The sequence below is a fragment of the Tachyglossus aculeatus genome, chromosome 7, assembly GCF_015852505.1.
Source record: "Tachyglossus aculeatus isolate mTacAcu1 chromosome 7, mTacAcu1.pri, whole genome shotgun sequence".
NCBI lineage: Eukaryota > Metazoa > Chordata > Mammalia > Monotremata > Tachyglossidae > Tachyglossus > Tachyglossus aculeatus.
In genome coordinates, this window is record NC_052072.1 from 17,597,902 (window position 1) to 17,618,548 (window position 20,647).

Consider the following 20,647-nt stretch of genomic DNA (forward strand, 5'->3'; position numbering starts at 1 on the left):
TCAACCGCAAAATGGGGATTCAATAACTATTCACCCCCTTCCTTAGACCCTGGCTCTGCCGAGTGCTTGCTGTGTGACCCCGGGCGAGTCATCTTCTAGACTGTGAGCCCACTGTTGGGTAGGGACCGTCTCTTTATGTTGCCAACTTGGACTTCCCAAGCGCTTAGTCCAGTGCTCTGCACACGGTAAGCGCTCGATAAATACGATTGAATGAATGAGCGAATGAATCAGCCATCCTCTGCCTCCAGCCTCGCTATAAATATAACTCAAGCAGGGCAGGTGTCTAAAGAAAAGCTATCGAACCACTGAGTTTCCCTCTGTAGCGGACGGATCCCGAGAACTAAGGGACTCTTTCATCCGCTCCGTTGACGGCTCAGCTTGGGTGACGAAGCTTCCCACTCGGATCCTCGGGAATTATGAAGCTAAAGGAGGAGCAAAGAGATGAGCACAAGGGACAGAGGACTGAGAACTAAAAGCCAGAGACACAAAGGCACAGACTTCACAAAATGAGCCTGAGGCTGTGAGCGAGACACAGGGCATTGAAAAAGCCTGGCACTGCTGCCCTCCTCCTTTACTCCTCCTCCCACCGTAAGTTTTAGGATCCTACGAGGGAAAAAGACACACAAAAAGAAAAAAAGTCACCCTCACACTGTGAGGGAAATTGGGAAACTATTCGATGCCAAACAGCCCGGGGAGAAAATGCATCATTCTTTTGGCAGCTTTTAAAAAAGAGAGTCAACCGCTGCTTGTTTTATTAAAAACGTTAATTTCCTAATGACCCATGAGGTTGGTCTCTTTCTCCCCACTCCTCCCGAGAGCGATTAAAAAACCCCAGGGCTAGGTAAGACGGGAAATGAGCCCAATTTTCTTTCTGCTTCGTGTTTTTCCACTTTGAGATTCTCCCCAGAGCTTGTTTAGATTTAGGAAAAGCAAACGAAAACCACCACCAGCCACCGCCGCCCCCATCGCATTTTAACCGATTTTAACCGTCCCATCCGCAGATGGGGGCCGGGACAGTCGTCAGCCGGAGCGAGGCGAGCGCTCCTCACGGGGTGCGATGCAGGCAAGAATCGTCTGGGGGACGGGATGGGGGGGGAAGCTTGGAGCAACGATGCAGAGAAATCCTGGCAACAAAGTACACACCTTGGCATTGATATAAGGGTCAAAGGGGCCGTACTTTTTGAGTTCTTTGATCTCAAGAGCATTCTACAAAAAGGAGAGGAAAAGAAAACATAACGATGAAATGGATGAGATACAGCAACACGGCACAAGCGGCCCCGAGAGGCCCAGACATCACGGAACGGGGCGGGGGTCTCCCCCGGGGGCGGCTCGGCGGCGGATGTCGGTGCCGAGCCCTACGCCAACCCTCTACATTTCCCTCTCCCCGTCCACTACATCCATCAGGCTGGCACAACTGAACGGTCCCTCGGGTGGGAGGCGGGATACCGCCCGGCGCAGCCTGGCTCGGGAGTGGATTCGGCCACGACTTCAAAAACCCGCCGCAGGGATTGGGGCCTTCGGGGATAACCACCCTCAATGGGCAGGAGAGAGAGAGCAAGAGAGACCGCTGTGAAACGCGGCCTTCTTGGGCTTATTTTAGGACTGGAAGGGAATGAAAAAGCCACCCTCCCGCGCCGGCAGAGCTTAGCCGGAGTGGGGGCGAGGCGGGTGGTCATCGCAGGCCACTCAAACCCCAACCTACTGAACGGAACAGGCCTCGTCCGCCGGACGGGTGGCTCCCAGGCTGAAGGTCACTCCTGTTCGGCGTGAGGTAAGAACGGAGGAAAACGGACAGGCCGGGCGGGCCGACCGCCAGACGAAGCAGGCCGTCCGTTGCGGGGGAGGCCGTAGGAGAGGAAGCAGGGAAGGAGGAAGGACGAAGCCGCAGGGTCGGAGCGCCCACGAATCCAACCCAGGGCCCCTAGGTCAGAGCTTGGTGTGACTGCAAGTCTGGGACGCCCTGCCCAACCGGGCTCTGCTCTGGTGGGACCAATCTTTTTGGGGTTGGGGAGGCCCTCTTGGGGTGACTACACCTTAAGCAGCGTGGCTCAGTGGAAAGAGCCCGGGCTTTGGAGTCAGAGGTCACGGGTTCAAATCCCAGCTCTGCCAATTGTCAGCTGGGTGACTCTGGGCAAGTCACTCCTTCTAGACTGCGAGCCCACTGTTGGGTAGGGACCGCCTCTATATGCTGCCAACTTGTACTTCCCAAGCGCTTAGTCCAGTGCTCTGCACACAGTAAGCGCTCAATAAATACGATTGATTGATTCTCTGGGCCTCAGTTACCTCATCTGGAAAATGGCGATTAAGACTGGGAGCCCCCCGCGGGACAACCTGATCACTTTGTAACCACCTTAGCGCTTAGAGCAGTGCTCTGCACATAATAAGCTCTTAATAAATGGCATTATTATTATTATTAAGGAAGCCCAACACACCCATTTCACAGAGAACTACACATTTCGCAGAGAAGCAGCATGTCTCATTGGTAAGAGCACGGGCTTGGAAGTCAGAGGGGGCGGTTTTAATCCCGGCTTTGCCACGTGTCTGTTGGGTGACTTCACTTCTCTGTGCCTCAGTTATCCCCTCTGAAAATGGGGGTGGAGACTGTGAGCCCCACGTGGGACAACCTGATCACCCTGCATCTACCCCAGCACTTAGAACAGTGCTTGGCACATACTAAGCGCTTAACAAATACCATTATTATTATATAATATATAATAACTATACTATATGATTATTATAGAGAAGCAGCGTGGCTCAGTGGAAAGAGCCCGGGCTTTGGAGTCGGTGGTCATGGGTTCAAATCCCGGCTCCGCCAACTGTCAGCTGTGTGACTCTGGGCAAGTCACTTCACATCTCTGGGCCTCACCTCACCTGTAAAATGGGGATTGACTGTGAGCCCCCCGTGGGCCAACCTGATCACCTTGTAGCCTCCCCGGCGCTTAGAACAGTGCTTGGCACATAGTAAGCGCTTAACAAATACCATTATTATTATATAATATATAATAATTATACTATATAATTATTATAGAGAAGCAGCGCGGCTCAGTGGAAAGAGCCCGGGCTTTGGAGTCGGTGGTCATGGGTTCAAATCCCGGCTCCGCCATTGTCAACTGTGTGACTTTGGGCAAGTCACTTCACTTCTCTGGGCCTCACCTCACCTGTACAATGGGGATTGGCTGTGAGCCCCCCGTGGGCCAACCTGATCACCTTGTAGCCTCCCCGGCACTTAGAACAGTGCTTGGCACATAGTGAGCGCTTAACAAATGCCGTCACCACTATTATTATTACTATCTACGATCGAGCCGGGATTGACTGAGCCCCCGGGGAAAACGGGGCCGAAGGGATTACTGTAGAAGCACGCTTCTCCCGCATATTGCCAGCGATAGGGAGCAACACCATCTTCTCTCCAACGACGGGAGAGCGAGAGGAAGGCGGGGGCAACGCAGGGAGGGGATACTGTATGGACCGCCTCTATATGTTGCCAACTTGTACTTCCCAAGTGCTTAGTCCAGTGCTCTGCACACAGTGAGCGCTCAATAAATAAGACTGAATGATAGCCCCCCCGCTGGGAGCTCTCCTTCGCCAATCACCCGACTGGGCCACAGTGGGTTGCAGATGGGGAAACCCAGGAAGCGGGAGAGGAGTGAAAGGAAGCATGGCTTAGTGGAAAGAGACCGGGCTTGGGAGTCCCGAGGTCACGGGTTCGAATTCCAGCTCTGCCACTGGTCAGCTGGGTGACCCTGGGCAAGTCACTTCACTTCTCTGGGCCTCTGTTACCTCAACTGTAAAATGGGGACTGTGAGCCCCACGAGGGACAATCTGATCACCTTGCAACCTCCCCAGCACTTAGAACAGTGCTTTGCACATAGTAAGCGCTTAATAAATGCCATCATTATTATTATTATTCTCTGGGCCTCAGTTCCCTCATCTGTAAAATGGGGATGAAGACTGTGAGTCCCACGTGGGACAAGCTGATGGCCTTGTATCTACCCCAGCGCTTAGAATAGTGCTTGGCACATAGTAAGCGCTTAACAAAACCAACAGTTCCCTCATCTGTAAAATGGGGATGAAGACTGTGAGTCCCACGTGGGACAGCCTGATGGCCTTGTATCTACCCCAGTGCTTAGAACAGTGCTTGGCACATAGTAAGCGCTTAACAAAACCAACAGTTCCCTCATCTGTAAAATGGGGATGAAGACTGTGAGTCCCACGTGGGACAGTCTGATGGCCTTGTATCTACCCCAGCACTTAGAACGGTGCTTGGCACATAGTAAACGCTTAACAAAACCAACAGTTCCCTCATCTGTAAAATGGGGATGAAGACTGTGAGTCCCATGTGGGACAGCCTGATGGCCTTGTATCTACCCCAGCGCTTAGAACTGTGCTTGGCACATAGTAAGCGCTTAACAAAACCAACAGTTCCCTCATCTGTAAAATGGGGATGAAGACTGTGAGTCCCACGTGGGACAACCTGATGGCCTTGTATCTACCCCAAGGCTTAGAACAGTGCTTGGCACATAGTAAGCGTGTAACAAAACCAACAGTCCCCTCATCTGTAAAATGGGGATGAAGACTGTGAGTCCCACGTGGGACAGCCTGATGGCCTTATATCTACCCCAGAGCTTAGAACAGTGCTTGGCACATAGTAAGCGCGTAACAAAACCAACAGTTCCCTCATCTGTAAAATGGGGATTAAGACTGTGAGTCCCACGTGGGACAGCCTGATGGCCTTGTATCTACCCCAGCGCTTAGAACAGTGCTTGGCACATAGTAAGCGTGTAACAAAACCAACAGTCCCCTCATCTGTAAAATGGGGATGAAGACTGTGAGTCCCATGTGGGACAGCCTGATCGCCTTGTATCTACCCCAGCGCTTAGAGCAGTGCTTGGCACATAGTGAGCGCTTAACAAAACCAACAGTTCCCTCATCTGTAAAATGGGGATGAAGACTGTGAGTCCCACGTGGGACAGCCTGATGGCCTTGTATCTACCCCAGCGCTTAGAACAGTGCTTGGCACATAGTAAGTGTTTACCAAAACCAACAGTTCCCTCATCTGTAAAATGGGGATGAAGACTGTGAGTCCCACGTGGGACAGCCTTATGGCCTTGTATCTACCCCAGCGCCTAGAACAGTGCTTGGCACATAGTAAGCGCTTAACAAAACCAACAGTCCCCTCATCTGTAAAATGGGGATGAAGACTGTGAGTCCCACGTGGGACAGCCTGATCGCCTTGTATCTACCCCAGCGCTTAGAACAGTGCTTGGCACATAGTAAGCGCTTAACAAAACCAACAGTTCCCTCATCTGTAAAATGGGGATGAAGACTGTGAGTCCCACGTGGGACTTGTCGCCTGATGGCCTTGTATCTACCCCAGCGCTTAGAACAGTGCTTGGCACATAGTAAGCGCTTAAAAAATACGAACGTGATTATTATTATGATTACAGTTCAGCCATTTTTTCGGGTGGGGGGAGCCGAGCGGGGAGGGAGAAGGAAAGCATTCCGACCTGTTCGTTCACTTTGGTGTGGGAGGGGCCCTGGTGGATGAGCAACCTCACTATCTGGGCGTCTCCTTTCCAGGCGGCCAGGTGGAGCGGGTAGCAGCCTTTACAGTCCGCTACGTTGGTCTGGGCGTCGTTCCGCAGGAGCACCTCCACCACGTCCCTGAAACACAGAGGGCGCGGGCTCAGCCGGCCGCGGCTCAAACCGTCGCGTCTCGCTCGGCTCCCCGCCCCACCCGCCCTCATCTTGGCCCCGGGCGGCGAAGCAGGACGGCCAAGTGGACGGAAGACGGGCCGGGGCCTCTCCGTTCCCGGACTTCTCCAGTTTTTCCTTCCTCCGGCGGAGCGGGCCCCGCTCAGGGTTTCCAGTCCTCTACCATCATCATCATCATCATCAATCGTATTTATTGAGCGCTTACTATGTGCGGAGCACTGTAGTAAGCGCTTGGGATGTACAAATTGGCAACACATAGAGACAGTCCCTACCCAACAGTGGGCTCACAGTCTACCAGTCACGACTACGGGAGGGAGAGTCCCGTTCCAGGCCTCGCTTGGCCTGTATATATTTTTGTACATATTTATTACCCTATTTATTTATTTTACTTGTACATATCTATTCTATTTATTTTATTGTGTTAGTATGTTTGGTTTTGTCCTCTGTCTCCCCCTTTAAGACTGTGAGCCCACTGTTGGGTACGGACTGTCTCTCTATGTTGCCAACTTGTACTTCCCAAGCGCTTAGTACAGTGCTCTGCACACAGTAAGCGCTCAATAAATACGATTGATTGATTGATTATTAGTATTAGGGCCCTAAAATGTGGGAGCAGAAAGAAGTTGCTTGGCCAGCATGGAGAGGGCCGAAGGGGTCCGCTGCAGTGGCCTAGTGGGTAGAGAAGCAGCGTGGCTCAGTGGAAAGAGCCTGGGCTTTGGAGTCAGAGGTCACGGGTTCAAATCCCGGCTCTGCCAATTGTCAGCTGGGTGACTTTGGGCAAGTCACTTTGCTTCTTTGTGCCTCAGTTCCCTCATCTGTAAAATGGGGATGAAGATGGTGAGCCCCGCGTGGGACAACCTGATCACCTGATAACCTCCCCAGCGCTTAGAACGGGGCTTTGCACATAGTAAGCGCTTAATAAAATGCCATTATTATCAGCGCTTAGAACAATGCTTTGCACATAGTAAGCGCTTAATAAAATGCCATTATTATCAGCGCTTAGAACAGTGCGTTGCACATAGTAAGCGCTTAATAAATGCCATCGTTATTATTATTATTAGAGCCCGGGCCTGGGAGTTAGAAGGACCTGGGTTCTAATCCCGGCTCCACCGTTTTTCTGCTCTGTGACCTTGGGCAAGTCACTTCACTTCTCTAGGCCTCACTTCCCTCATCCGGAAATTAGGGACTGACACAGGGGGTGTGGACTAACCTGATTTTCTTAATAATGATAATGATGGCATTTATTAAGCGCTTACTACATGCAAAGCACTGTTCTAAGCGCTGGGGCGGTTACAAGGTGAGCAGGTTGTCCCACGGGGGGCTCACAGTCTTAATCCCCATTTTCCAGATGAGGTAACTGAGGCCCAGAGAAGTGAAGTGACTTGCCCAAAGTCACACAGCTGATAATTGGCGGAGATGCATCTACCTCAGTGCTTAGTACAATGCCTGACACATCAGAAGCGCTTAACAAATACCATTTTAAAAAAAAGCCCCGGCTAAGAGCAGGGGTCAGATAATATTAATTCGCTGACAACTGTGGTGTTGGTTAAGCGTTTACGCAAGCCAAGCAATGTACTAAGCGCTGGGGCACTCATTCATTCAATCGTATTTATTGAGCGCTTACTGTATGCCAAGCACTGTTCTAAGCGCTGGGGTATTCATTCATTCATTCAATCGTATTTATAGAGCGCTTACTGTATGCCAAGCACTGCTCTAAGCGCTGGGGTAGTCATTCATTCATTCAATCGTATTTATTGAGCACTTACTGTATGCCAAGCACTGTACTAAGTGCTGGGGTATTCATTCATTCAATCGTATTTATAGAGCGCTTACTGTATGCCAAGCACTGCTCTAAGCGCTGGGGTAGTCATTCATTCATTCAATCGTATTTATTGAGCGCTTACTGTATGCCAAGCACTGTACTAAGTGCTGGGGTATTCATTCATTCAATCGTATTTACAGAGCGCTTACTGTATGCCAAGCACTGCTCTAAGCGCTGGAGTAGTCATTCACTCATTCAATCATATTTATTGAGCGCTTATTGTATGCCAAGCACTGTACTAAGTGCTGGGGTATTCATTCATTCAATCGTATTTATTGAGCGCTTACTGTATGCCAAGCACTGTACTAAGCACTGGGGTATTCATTCATTCATTCATTCAATCAATCGTATTTATTGAGCGCTTACTGCGTGCAGAGCACTGTACTAAGCGCTTCGGAAGTCCAAGTTGGCAACATATAGAGACGGTCCCTACCCAACAGCGGGCTCACAGTTATAAAGGAATGCAAACACCTAAACCTGGAAAGATGGACTGTGAGCCCACTATTGGGTAGGGACCGTCTCTATATGTTGCCAACTTGTACTTCCCAAGCGCTTAGTACAGTGCTCCGCACACAGTAAGCGCTCAATAAATACGATTGATGATGATGTGGCTCCAGTAGCTGGCCATTTCCTCCTGGAGTTTTGGGAGAGAGAAGAGCTATGCACCTTTACATCTGTAAAATAAATAGAATAGATATATTTTACTAGGACATATCTATTCTATTTGTTTTATTTTGTTAATATGTTTGGTTTTGTCCTCCATCTCCCCACTTCTAGACCGTGAGCCCGTTGTTGGGTAGGGACCGTCTCTATATGTTGCCAACTTGGACTTCCCAAGCGCTTAGTACAGTGCTCTGCACACAGTAAGCGCTCAATAAATACGATTGATTGATTGATTGACCTTCCCGGGAGGTAGCGTCGCTTTCGGCTTTCGAGTCTGGCCCCTTCCTGTTCTCCTCGGAGGCGGCATTCAGCGGGGGCTGGCCCCGAATTCGGTTCCTTTCCTCCCAACTGGGTTTTCCTTTTTTTCCCCTCATTCCCTCTTCCCTGGAGGAAGGAAAAGTCAGTGTCCTTTCATCAATCATATTTATTGAGCGCTTACTATGTGCAGAGCACTGTACTAAGTGCTTTGGCCATTCTGGGAGCTAACTGACGGCCAGAGAAGTGAAGTTAAGCACTTTTAGACTGTGAGCCCGCTGTTGGGTAGGGACCGTCTCTGTATGTTGCCAACTTGGACTTCCCAAGCGCTTAGTACAGTGCTCTGCACACAGTAAGCGCTCAATAAATACGATTGATGATGATGATTCTGGGAGAGGTGAGCAACTTGGGTGAAAGGATTCAGGGAGAAGCAGCGTGGCTAGACAGAGCACAGGCTTGGGCGCCACAAGGAACTGGGTTCTTATCCTGGCTCCACCACCTATCTGTTGCGTGACCTTGGGTAAGTCACTTCAATCAATCATTCAATCGTATTTATTGAGCGCTTACTGTGTGCAGAGCACTGTACTAAGCGCTTGGGAAGTACAAGTTGGCAACATACAGAGACAGCCCCTACCCAACAGTGGGCTCACAGTCCAAAAGTCCTTAACTTCACTTCTCTGGCCGTCAGTTATCTCACCTGCAAAATGGGGATTAAGAGCGTGAGCTCCCTGTGGGACAGGGGTGTGCCCGAGAAGCAGCGTGGCTCAGTGGAAAGAGCCCGGGCTTGGGAGTCGGAGGTCGTGGGTTCTAAACCCACCTCCGCCACTTGGCAGCTGGGTGACCTTGGGCAAGTCACTTCACTTCTCTGGGCCCCAGTTCCCTCATCTGTAAAATGGGGATTAAGACTGTGAGCCCCACCTGGAACAACCTCATCACCTTGTAAACTCCCCAGTGCTTAGGGTTAGGCTTAGGGTTTGAAGTCAGAGGTCATGGGTTCAAATTCCGGCTCCGCCAACTGTCAGCTGTGTGACCTTGGGCAAGTCACTTAACTTCTCTGGGCCTCAGTTCCCTCATCTGTAAAATGGGGATTAAGACTGTGAGCCCCACTTGGGACAACCTGATCACCTTATAACCTCCCCGGTGCTTAGAACAGTGCTTTGCACATAGTAAGCGCTTAATAAATGCCATCATTATTATTATTATTATTCTCTGGGCCTCAGTTCCCTCATCTGTAAAATGGGGATTAAGACTGTGAGCCCCACTTGGGACAACCTGATCACCTTATAACCTCCCCGGTGCTTAGAACAGTGCTTTGCACATAGTAAGCGCTTAATAAATGCCATCATTATTATTATTATTATTCTCTGGGCCTCAGTTCCCTCATCTGTAAAATGGGGATTAAGACTGTGAGCCTCACTTGGGACAACCTAATCACCTTGTTACCTCCCCAGTGCTTAGAACAGTGCTTTGCATGTAGTAAGTGCTTAATAAATGCCATTATTATTATTATTCTCTGGGCCTCAGTTCCCTTATCTGTAAAATGGGGATGAAGACTGTGGGTCCTACGTGGGACAATCTGATCACCTTGTATCCCCCCAGTGCTTAGAACAGTGCTTGGCACATAGTAAGCACTTAGCAAATACCAACATTATTATTATTATTATTATCTTGTATCTAGCCCAGTACTTAGAATTGTGGTTGGCACACAGTAAGCGCTTAACAGATCCCAACATTATTATTATTATTATTATTATTAACTTGTATCTAGCCCAGTGCTTAGAACAGTGCTTGGCACCCAGTAAGCGCTTAACAGATCCCAACATTATTATTATTATTCTTAACTTGTATCTAGTCCAATGCTTAGAACAGTGCTTGGCACATAGTAAAGCGCTTAACAAATACCACCATCATCATCTTCATCAATAGTAAGCGCTTAAAAAGTACCGTAACTATTAAGTCGTCAAAACCCACAGCTGAAATGTGATGGGGGGGGGGGGGGGGGGAAGAACCGTGGATCCCAATGATGTGGGCACTCTACCGGACATACAATAATAATTCATTCATTCATTCAATCGTATTTATTGAGCGCTTACTGTGTGCAGTGCACTGTACTAAGCGCTTGGGAAGTACAAGTTGGCAACATATAGAGACGGATAATAATAATAATAATAATAATAATGGCATTTATTAAGCGCTTACTATGTGCAAAGCACTGTTCTAAGTGCTGGGAAGGTTACAAGGTGATCAGGTTGTCCCACGGGGGGCTCACAGTCTTCATCCCCATTTGACAGATGAGGCAACTGAGGCCCAGAGAAGTGACGCGACTTGCCCAAAGTCACCCAGCTGACAAGTGGCGGAGCCAGGATTTGAACCCATGACCTCAGGCTCCAAAGCCCAGGCTCTTTCCCACAGAGCCACGCCGCTTCTCGATTTGCCTGTAGCCATCCCGGCGCTTAGTACACTGCCTGGCACATAGGAAGCGCTTAGCACATACCGCAATTATTTTTATTCTTCTTCCACCCCTCCCACCCGCCAGGCCCCTGAGGATGGAGAGCTGCCAGTTTGGAGGTTAGAACGTGGGACCAATCAATCAATCAATCATATTTATTGAGCGCTTACTGTGTGCAGAGCACTGCACTAAGCGCTTGGGAAGTCCCTAGAGACAGTCCCTACGCAACAGTGGGCTCACAGTCTAGAAGGGGGAGACAGAGAACAAAACCAAACATATTAACAGAATCAAATAAATAGAACAGATATGTACAAGTAAAATAAATAGAGTAATAAATCTGTACAAACATATATACATATATACAGGTGCCGTGGGGAAGGGAAGGAGGTAAGATGGGGGGAATGGGCCAGAAAGTAGCCGCTCACCTGTGGCCATTCAGAGCAGCATGGTGCAGGGGTGTATACCCAGTGCTGTCCACACAGTTCACGCTGGGCCCTCTCCAGATGCTGTGGAGGGGAGAAAAACAAAACAAAATTCAATCCAAGTTCACGTCACCGACCCAATTTAGAGGCAGGCTGCAGATTTCCCAGCCGTGCTGAGCCAAAGCTCAGTTAATAAGAGCTTAGTTTATAGTTAATAAGAGCTTAGTTAATAAGCTCAGTTTCTCGGTTAATAAGAATAACGGCGGTGTTTGTTAAGCGCTTACTATGTGCAAAGCACTGCTCTGGAGAGGTGACAAGGTGATCAGGCTGTCCCACGGGGGGGCTCACAGTCTTCATCCACAGTATGGATGAAGTATGTCTTCATATATAGAGACATAGGGACTGTCTCTATATGTTGCCAACTTGGACTTCCCAAGCGCTTAGTCCAGTGCTCTGCACACAGGAAGCGCTCAATAAATACGATTGATGATGATGATCCCCACTTTCCAGATGAGGGCACTGAGGCCCAGAGAAGTGAAGCGACTTGCCCAAAGTCACACAATGATAATGATGATGATGATGGCATTGGATAAGCGCCTTGTGCAAAGCAGTCAATCAATCAATCAATTGCATTTATTGAGTGCTTACTGTGTGCAGAGCACTGTACTAAGCGCTTGGGAAGTCCGAGCTGGCAACATATAGAGACAGTCCCTACCCAACAGTGGTATCACAGTCTAAAAGGGGGAGACAGAGAACAAAACCAAACATACTAACAAAATAAAATAAATAGAATAGATATATACAAGTAAAATAGAGTAATAAATACGTACAAACATATATACATATATACAGGTGCTGTGGGGAGGGGAATGGATGGATTTGGCAAGCAGTGCTGAGCCAAAGCGGTCATTTCTCTGTTAATGATAATAATGATGGTGTTTGTTAAGCGCTTACTATGTGCAAAGCACTGCTCTGGAGAGGTGACAAGGTGATCAGGTTGTCCCACGGGGGGCTCACAGTCTTAATCCCCATTTTACAGATGAGGGAACTGAGGCCCAGAGAAGTGAAGCGACTTGCCCAAAGTCACACAATGATGATGATGATGGCATTTGTTAAGCGCTATGTGCAAAGCACTGTTCTAAGCGCTGGGGAGGTTACAAGGTGATCAGGCTGTCCCATGGGGGGCTCACAGTCTTCATCTCCATTTTACAGATGAGATCACTGAGGCCCAGAGAAGTGAAGTGACTTGCCCAAAGTCACACAATGATGATGATGATGACGATGGTATTTGTTAAGCGCTATGTGCAAAGCACTGTTCTAAGCGCTGGGGAGGTTACAAGGTGATCAGGCTGTCCCACGGGGGGCTCACAGTCTTCATCCCCATTTTCCAGATGAGGGAACTGAGGCCCAGAGAAGTGAAGTGACTTGCCCAAAGTCATACAATGATGATAATGATGACGATGGCATTTGTTAAGCGCTATGTGCAAAGCACTGTTCTAAGTGCTGGGGGGATACAAGGTGATCAGGTTGTCACATAACTGACAGCTGGCGGAGCAAGAATTTGAACCCATGACCTCTGACTCCAAAGCCCGGGCTCTTTCCACTAAGCCACGCTGTTTGTCTTGTTAAGCGCTTACTATGTGTTGGGCACTGTTCTAAGCGCTGGTGTAAATATAATAATAATAATAATGTTGGTATTTGTTAGGCACTTACTATGTGCAAAGCACTGTTCTAAGCGCTGGGGGGGGATACAAGGTGATCAGGTTGTCCCACGTGGGGCTCACAATCTTAATCCCCATTTTTCAGACGAGGGAACCGAGGCCCGGAGATGTGAAGTGACTTGCCCAAAGTCACCCAGCTGACAATTGGCGGAGCCGGGATTTGAACCCGTGACCTCTGACTCCAAAGCCCGGCCTCTTTCCGCTGAGCCACCGCTGCTTCTCAGGGTGGTCTGGAAATCAGTCAATCCATCAATCGAATAGATTGAGCGCTTACTGTGTGCAGAGCACTGTACTAAGCGCTTGGGAAGTCCAAGTTGGCAACATCTAGAGACGGTCCCTACCCGACAGTGGGCTCACAGGCTAGAAGTCACCTATGGGGCCCTTCCCGCCCCAGGCTACTATTGACTGGTGGAAGTGGCCCCAATTTCACAAGCACAAAGGCCAGGGGCCTCCCCATATTGGAGAAGATTCGGCCTGCCCCTGCCTTTCCTAGACCTGAAGGAGCCTTCCCTTTCTCCCCAACCTGCCTCTACATCTTGCCAACTTGTACTTGCCAAGCGCTTAGTACAGTGCTCTGCACACAGTAAGCGCTCAATAAATACGACTGATGATGATGAACATAATACCCCTTCTAGACTGTGAGCCCGTTGTTCGGTAGGGACTGTCTCTATATGTTGCCAACTTGGACTTGCCCAGCACTTAGTCCAGTGCTCTGCACACAGTAAGTGCTCAATAAATACGATTGATGATGATGAACATAATACCCCTTCTAGACTGTGAGCCCATTGTTGGGTAGGGACTGTCTCCATATGTTGCCAACTTGTACTTCCCAAGCGCTTAGTACAGTGCTCTGCACACAGTAAGCGCTCAATAAATACGATTGATGATGATGACCATAATACCCCTTCTAGACTGTGAGCCCGTTGTTGGGTAGGGACTGTCTCTATATGTTGCCAACTTGGACTTGCCCAGCACTTAGTACAGTGCTCTGCACACAGTAAGCGCTCAATAAATATGACTGATGATGATGAACATAATACCCCTTCTAGACTGTGAGCCGGCTGTTGGGTAGGGACTGTCTCTATATGTTGCCAACTTGGACTTCCCAAGCGCTTAGTACAGTGCTCTGCACACAGGAAGCGCTCAATAAATACGATTGATGATGATGACCATAATACCCCTTCTAGACTGTGAGCCCGTTGTTGGGTAGGGACTGTCTCTATATGTTGCCAACTTGGACTTGCCAAGCGCTTAGTACAGTGCTCTGCACACAGTAAGCGCTCAATAAATACGATTGATGATGATGAACATAATACCCCTTCTAGATTGTGAGCCCGTTGTTGGGTAGGGACCGTCTCTATATGTTGCCAACTTGGACTTCCCAAGCGCTTAGTTCATTCATTCATTCATTCATTCAATAGTATTTATTGAGCGCTTACTGTGTGCAGAGCACTGGACTAAGCGCTTGGGAAGTCCAAGTTGGCAACATATAGAAACGGTCCCTACCCAACAGCGGGCTCACAGTCTAGAAGGAGGAGACAGACAACAAAACAAAACATATTAACGAAATAAAATAAGTAGAATAAATATGTACAAGTGAAATAGAGTAATAAATATGTACAAACACATATACATATATACAGGTGCTGTGGGGAGGGGAAGGAGGTAAGGCAGGGGGGATTCATTCATTCATTCATTCAATCGTAGTTATTGAGCGCTTACTGTGTGCAGAGCACTGGACTAAGCGCTTGGGAAGTACAAGTTGGCAACATACCCCTTCTAGACTGTAAGCCCGCTGTTGGGTAGGGACCGTCTCTATACATTGCCAATTTGGACTTACCAAGCGCTTAGTTCATTCATTCATTCATTCAATCGTATTTATTGAGCGCTTACTGTGTGCAGAGCACTGGACTAAGCGCTTGGGAAGGACAAGTTGGCAACATCTAGAGACGGTCCCTACCCAACAGCGGGCTCACAGCCTAGAAGGGGGAGACAGAGAACACAACCAAACGTATTAACAAAATAAAATAAGTGGAATAAATATGTGCAAGTAAAATTAGGACTGTGAGGCCCATGTGGGACAGGAAACGAGTCCAACCTAATTAGTGTATCTTCCCCAGGGCTTGGAACAACGCCTGGAACATAGCGTTTAACAAATACCATTATTATATTATCGTAATTATTATTATTATGCGCTTGGATGTGACCTTTGGACATTTGATCTTTGCCCCACCTCCAACCCCATGGCACTTTGGTGCATATCTTAAAATTATATATTATAACTTACTTTTTATTCATCTTAATCAATCAATCGTATTTATTGAGCGCTTACTGTGTGCAGGGCACCGTACTAAGCGCTTGGGAAGTCCAAGTTGGCAACATATAGAGACAGTCCCAACCCAACAGTGGGCTCACAGTCTAAAAGGGGGAGACAGAGAACAAAACCAAACACACTAACAAAATACAATAGAATAGATATGTACAATTAAAATAAATAGAGTAATAAATATGTACAAACATATACACATATATACAGGTGCTGTGGGGAAGGGAAGGAGGTAAGATGGGGGGTTGGAGAGGGGGACGATGTCTTAATGTCAGTGCTGTGAACACAGTAAGCGCTCAACAAATACGATTGAATGAATGAATGAATGAATGCCCATCCTCTCCTCCTCCAGCTCCATCCCCCTCGTACCAGGGCTCTTCCCTCTTAAGAACCCAAGTCAATAATGATAATAATAATAATAATAATAATAATAATAATAATAATAATAATAATAATAATAATAATGGCATTTATTAAACGCTTACTATGTGCAAAGCACTGTTCTCAGCACTGGAAAAGGAAAAAGGCCTGGCATTCCAGGCCTCCCCCCCGGGCCTGGAATGCCCTCCCTCTGCCCATCCGCCAAGCCAGCTCTCTTCCTCCCTTCAAGGCCCTGCTGAGAGCTCACCTCCTCCAGGAGGCCTTCCCAGACTGAGCCCCTTCCTTCCTCTCCCCCTCGTCCCCCTCTCCATCCCCCGCATCTTACCTCCTTCCCTTCCCCGCAGCACCTGTATATATGTATATATGTTTGTACATATTTACTACTCTATTTATTTTACTTGTACCTATCTATTCTATTTATTTTACTTTGTTAGTATGTTTGGTTTTGTTGTCTGTCTCCCCCTTCTAGACTGTGGGGTAGGGACTGTCTCTAGATGTTGCCAGCTTGGACTTCCCAAGCGCTTAGTCCAGTGCTCTGCACACAGTAAGTGCTCAATAAATACGATTGATTGATTGATTGAGCCAATGGCCTCTATTCCATCCTAATCCTTCTCGACCTGTTAGCGACCTTCAACATTGTCGACCGCCCCGTTCTCCTGAACACATTATCCAACCCTGGCTTCAGTGACATCGTCTCCTGATTCTCCTCCTGGCTGTCTTGCTGCCCATTCTCAGTCTCTTCCTCAGGGTCCTCCTCTGTCTCCCACCTCCTAAGGTAGGGGTCCCTCAAGGTTCAATTCTGTGTCCCTTCTATTCCCCATCTTCAACCATGCACTTGGAGAACTCAATTCTCTCCCGTGGCTTCAACTACCATCTCTGTGTGGACAATGTCCTAATGTACTTCTCTAACCCTTATCTCTCTCCCTACCTCTAACACCTCAAAATGAACATGTCCAAAACAGAACTCCTTATCTTTCCACCCAAATCCTGTCCCCCCAGTGACTTTCCCATTATTGTCAACAGCACCACCACCTGCCCTGTCTCACAAGCCCATAGACTTGGCGTTATCCTTGTATATAACCCGTATATATGTATATATGTTTGTACATATTTATTACTCTATTTATTTATTTATTTATTTTATTTGTACATATCTATTCTATTTATTTTATTTTGTTAGTATGTTTGGTTCTCTGTCTCCCCCTTTTAGACTGTGAGCCCACTGTTGGGTAGGGACTGTCTCTATATGTTGCCAATTTGTACTTCCCAAGCGCTTAGTACAGTGCTCTGCACATAGTAAGCGCTCAATAAATACGATTGATGATGATGATGATGATGATGATTGACTGATTGAATACAAGGGGGAAGAAAGTCCAAGGAAGACAAACCCAGTTAATTGCTGTTTATGCAAAGGACCGTCTTTGCAGTCCTCCCCAACCCTGCTGACCCTGTCTGCTTTCCTAACCGGGGTGTAATCGGGGCAGCTCGGCCTTATGAGGTTTGGGTGAAATAACAGTAATTAGGCCGGGCTGCTCGCCAACAGCCAAACAAAGGGCTCCACGCACGCCACGCCATCCCTGCCCCCAGAACTGGCAGGCCAAGGGGCCTAAAGCCGCGCTAATCCCGGCCAGATGGGCAAGGCCTAAACACCGTTTTCCTTCCCCCTCCAACTGCCACTTATCATCGGAGGGCCAGAGGTCGACTGCGGTTCACTCCCCCGACATTCCTGCTTGCTTTGCTCGCCCCTCTCGTCCCGCCTCTTCCCGGCCTGGGCCGGAGTTCGACAACGTGACGATGGCATTTGTTAAGCGCTTACTGTGTGCAGAGCACTATTCTAAGCGCAGGTGATCAAGTTGTCCCACGTGGGGCTCACGGTCCTCATTCCCATTTTACAGATGAGGGAACTGAGGCTCAGAGAATAATAATAATGATGATGGCAATGTGGGGCTCAAAAAGCGAGGCGTCCTCGCCGTGAGCCCCGTCCTACGGCCTGCGGGCCTGGGCACCGTTGACTCCCGACCGTTTCTCTCTCCTCTCCCCTCGACCAAACACTCTCCTGAGAGGCAGCTTGGCCTAACAGACAGGGCCTGGGTTCTAATCCTGACTCCGCCACTTGTATTCTGTGTGACCTTGGGCAAATCAATCAATCAATCGTATTTATTGAGCGCTTACTGTGTGCACAGCACTGTACTAAGCGCTTGGGAAGTCCAAGTTGGCAACATCTAGAGACGGTCCCTACCCAACAGTGGGCTCACAGTCTAGAAGGAGGAGACAAATCACTTCAATGCTCTGTGCCTCGATTACCTCAGCTTTCAAATAATAATAATGATAATAATCATAATGATGGTATTTGTTAAGCCCCTCGTCCCCCTCTCCATCCTCCCCATCTTACCTCCTTCCCTTCCCCCCAGCACCTGTATATATGTATATATGTTTGCACATATTTATTACTCTATTTATTTATTTATTTACTTGTACATATCTATTCTATTTATTTTATTTTGTTAGTATGTTTGGTTTTGTTCTCTGTCACCCCCTTTTAGACTGTGAAGCCACTGTCGCATAGGGACTGTCTCTATATGTTGCCAACTTGTACTTCCCAAGCATTTAGTACACTGCTCTGCACACAGTAAGCGCTCAATAAATACGATTGATTGATTGATTGATTGATTGATTAAGCATTTACTATGTGCAAAGGACTGTTCTAAGCGCTGGGGAGGTCACAAGGCGATCAGGTTGTCCCACGCGGGGAGAAAGATTATGAGTCCTATGTGGGACAGGACCTGGCGTTCATTCATTCCATCGTATTTACTGGGCGCTTACTGCGCCACTGTACTAAGCGCTTGGGAAGTACAAGTTGGCAACATAGAGCGACGGTCCCTACCCAACAGCGGGCTCACGGTCTAAAAGGGGGGAGACAGACAACACAGCAGAACATAGTAACAAAATAAAATAAAGAGAATAGTACCGGCAGACAGTAAGCGCTTAGCAAATACCACAATTATTATTATTATTACCCAGGACTGATGGGCTGGGTAACCCTGGGGCGGCCTCACCCCCATGAAGAGGGGAATCCACGTCATTTTCCTTCCCCTGCCCCCCCGGTTTTCTTTTGTTGTGTTCTTATGGTGTTGTGAAAGACTCCCGGGTCCCTGACCCCTGCAGTCATAAGATCACAAAGTCAACTCACATTTCCCCAGTCTGCAAGTCTTGAATCTTTAGAGAAGCAGTGTGCCCTAGAGGATAGGGCCCGGGCCTGAGGGGTACGGAAGTGGAAGAGTCCTGGCTCTATTTATATAATAATAATAATAATAATAACAATAATAATAATGGCATTTATTAAGCGCTTACTATGTGCAAAGCACTGTTCTAAGCGCTGGGGAGGTTACAAGGTGATGAGGTTGTCCCACGGGGGGCTCACAGTCTTCATCCCCATTTTACAGTTGAGGTAACTGAGGCCCAGAGAAGTGAAGCGACTTGCCCAAAGTCACACAGCTGACAACTGGTGGAGCCGGCATTTGAACCCCTGACCTCTGACTCCAGAGCCCGTGCTCTTTCCACTGAGCCACGCTGCTTCTTAATATTTATATATTTATTTTATATATTTATTTATTTTACTTGTACCTATCTATTCTATTTATTTTATTTTGTTAGTATGTTTGGTTTTGTTCTCCGTCTCCCCCTTCTAGACTGTGAGCCCACTGTTGGGTAGGGACTGTCTCTAGATGTTGCCAACTTGGACTTCCCAAGTGCTTAGTACAGTGCTCAGCACACTAAGTGCTCAATAAATACGATTGATTGATTGATTCCACTAGTCTGCTGGGTGACCTTGGGCAAGTCACTTCTGTTCTCTGGGCCTCGGTTACCTCAGCTGTAAAATGGGGATGGAGATTGGGAGCCCCATGTGGGACTCTTCTGGACTGCGAGCCTGCCGTTGGGTAGGGGCCGTCTCTATATGTTGCCAGCTTGAGCTTCCCAAGCGCTTAGTACAGTGCTTTGCACACAGTAAGCGCTCAATAAATACGATTGAATGAATGAATGAATGACAGGGACTGTATTCAACCTGAGTGAGCCCCACGTGGGACACGCTGATCACCTTGTATCCCCCCCGGCGCTTGGAACAGTGCTTTGCACATAGTAAGTGCTTAACAAATGCCATTATCATTATTATTATTATTATTACCTTGTATCTATCCAGCACCTAGAAAAAACGGTGCCTGGTAATAACAATAATGATGGCACAGTCTTTTAGACTGTGAGCCCACTGTTGGGTAGGGACTGTCTCTATATGTTGCCAACTTGTACTTCCCAAGCGCTTAGTACAGTGCTCTGCACACAGTAAGCGCTCAATAAATACGATTGATCGATTTGTTAAGCGTTTACTACGTGCGAAGCACTGTTCTGAGCGCTGGGGGGGATACACGGTGATCAGGTTGTCCCACGTGGGGCTCACAGTCTTAATCCCCATTTTCCAGATGAGGTCACTGAGGCCCAGAGAAGGGAAGTGACTTGCCCAAAGTCACACAGATGACAAGCAATGGAGCTGGAATTCAAACCCATGACCTCTGACTCCCAAGCCGGGGCTCCTTCCACTGAGTCACGCTGCTTCTCGTAAGCGATTAACAAGTACCAAAAGGAAATAAAAAAGGCTTGGCGGCGTAAAGAGATGATCACATATGCAACACCCTCCAAAGTCGGGCCGGGCACAGCCCAGGGCGGGTGGGTAGGTGCGTGCGTTTGTGTGTTTGTGTACCCGGCTTCTTCAGGCCAGGTTTGGGGGGTGACTTAAGGGAGAGAACCAGGGCCACACTGTCAGATACCTGAATTCTCCCGCTAGAAGATCGACGCTGACTGCCTGATGCCATCCTTTATACATATTTACTATTCTATTTATTTTGT

At 48.2% G+C, this 20,647-nt stretch overlaps 1 protein-coding gene across 4 annotated transcripts in view; it reads right to left on the reverse strand.

The window, feature by feature from the left end:
• Positions 1-20,647, reverse strand: part of ANKS1A (ankyrin repeat and sterile alpha motif domain containing 1A) — a 255,025-nt gene that overhangs the window by 149,532 nt on the left and 84,846 nt on the right. For 3 of the 4 annotated variants that reach the window (XM_038748704.1, XM_038748706.1, XM_038748703.1), the window contains exons 2-4: positions 11,324-11,404; positions 5,505-5,661; positions 1,144-1,206 (exon numbers count right to left, since the gene is read on the reverse strand). In XM_038748704.1, coding sequence (XP_038604632.1) covers positions 1,144-1,206; positions 5,505-5,661; positions 11,324-11,404 — 301 coding nt within the window. The remainder of the gene's footprint in view (positions 1-1,143; positions 1,207-5,504; positions 5,662-11,323; positions 11,405-20,647) is intronic. The other variant, XM_038748705.1, reaches the window with a different exon arrangement.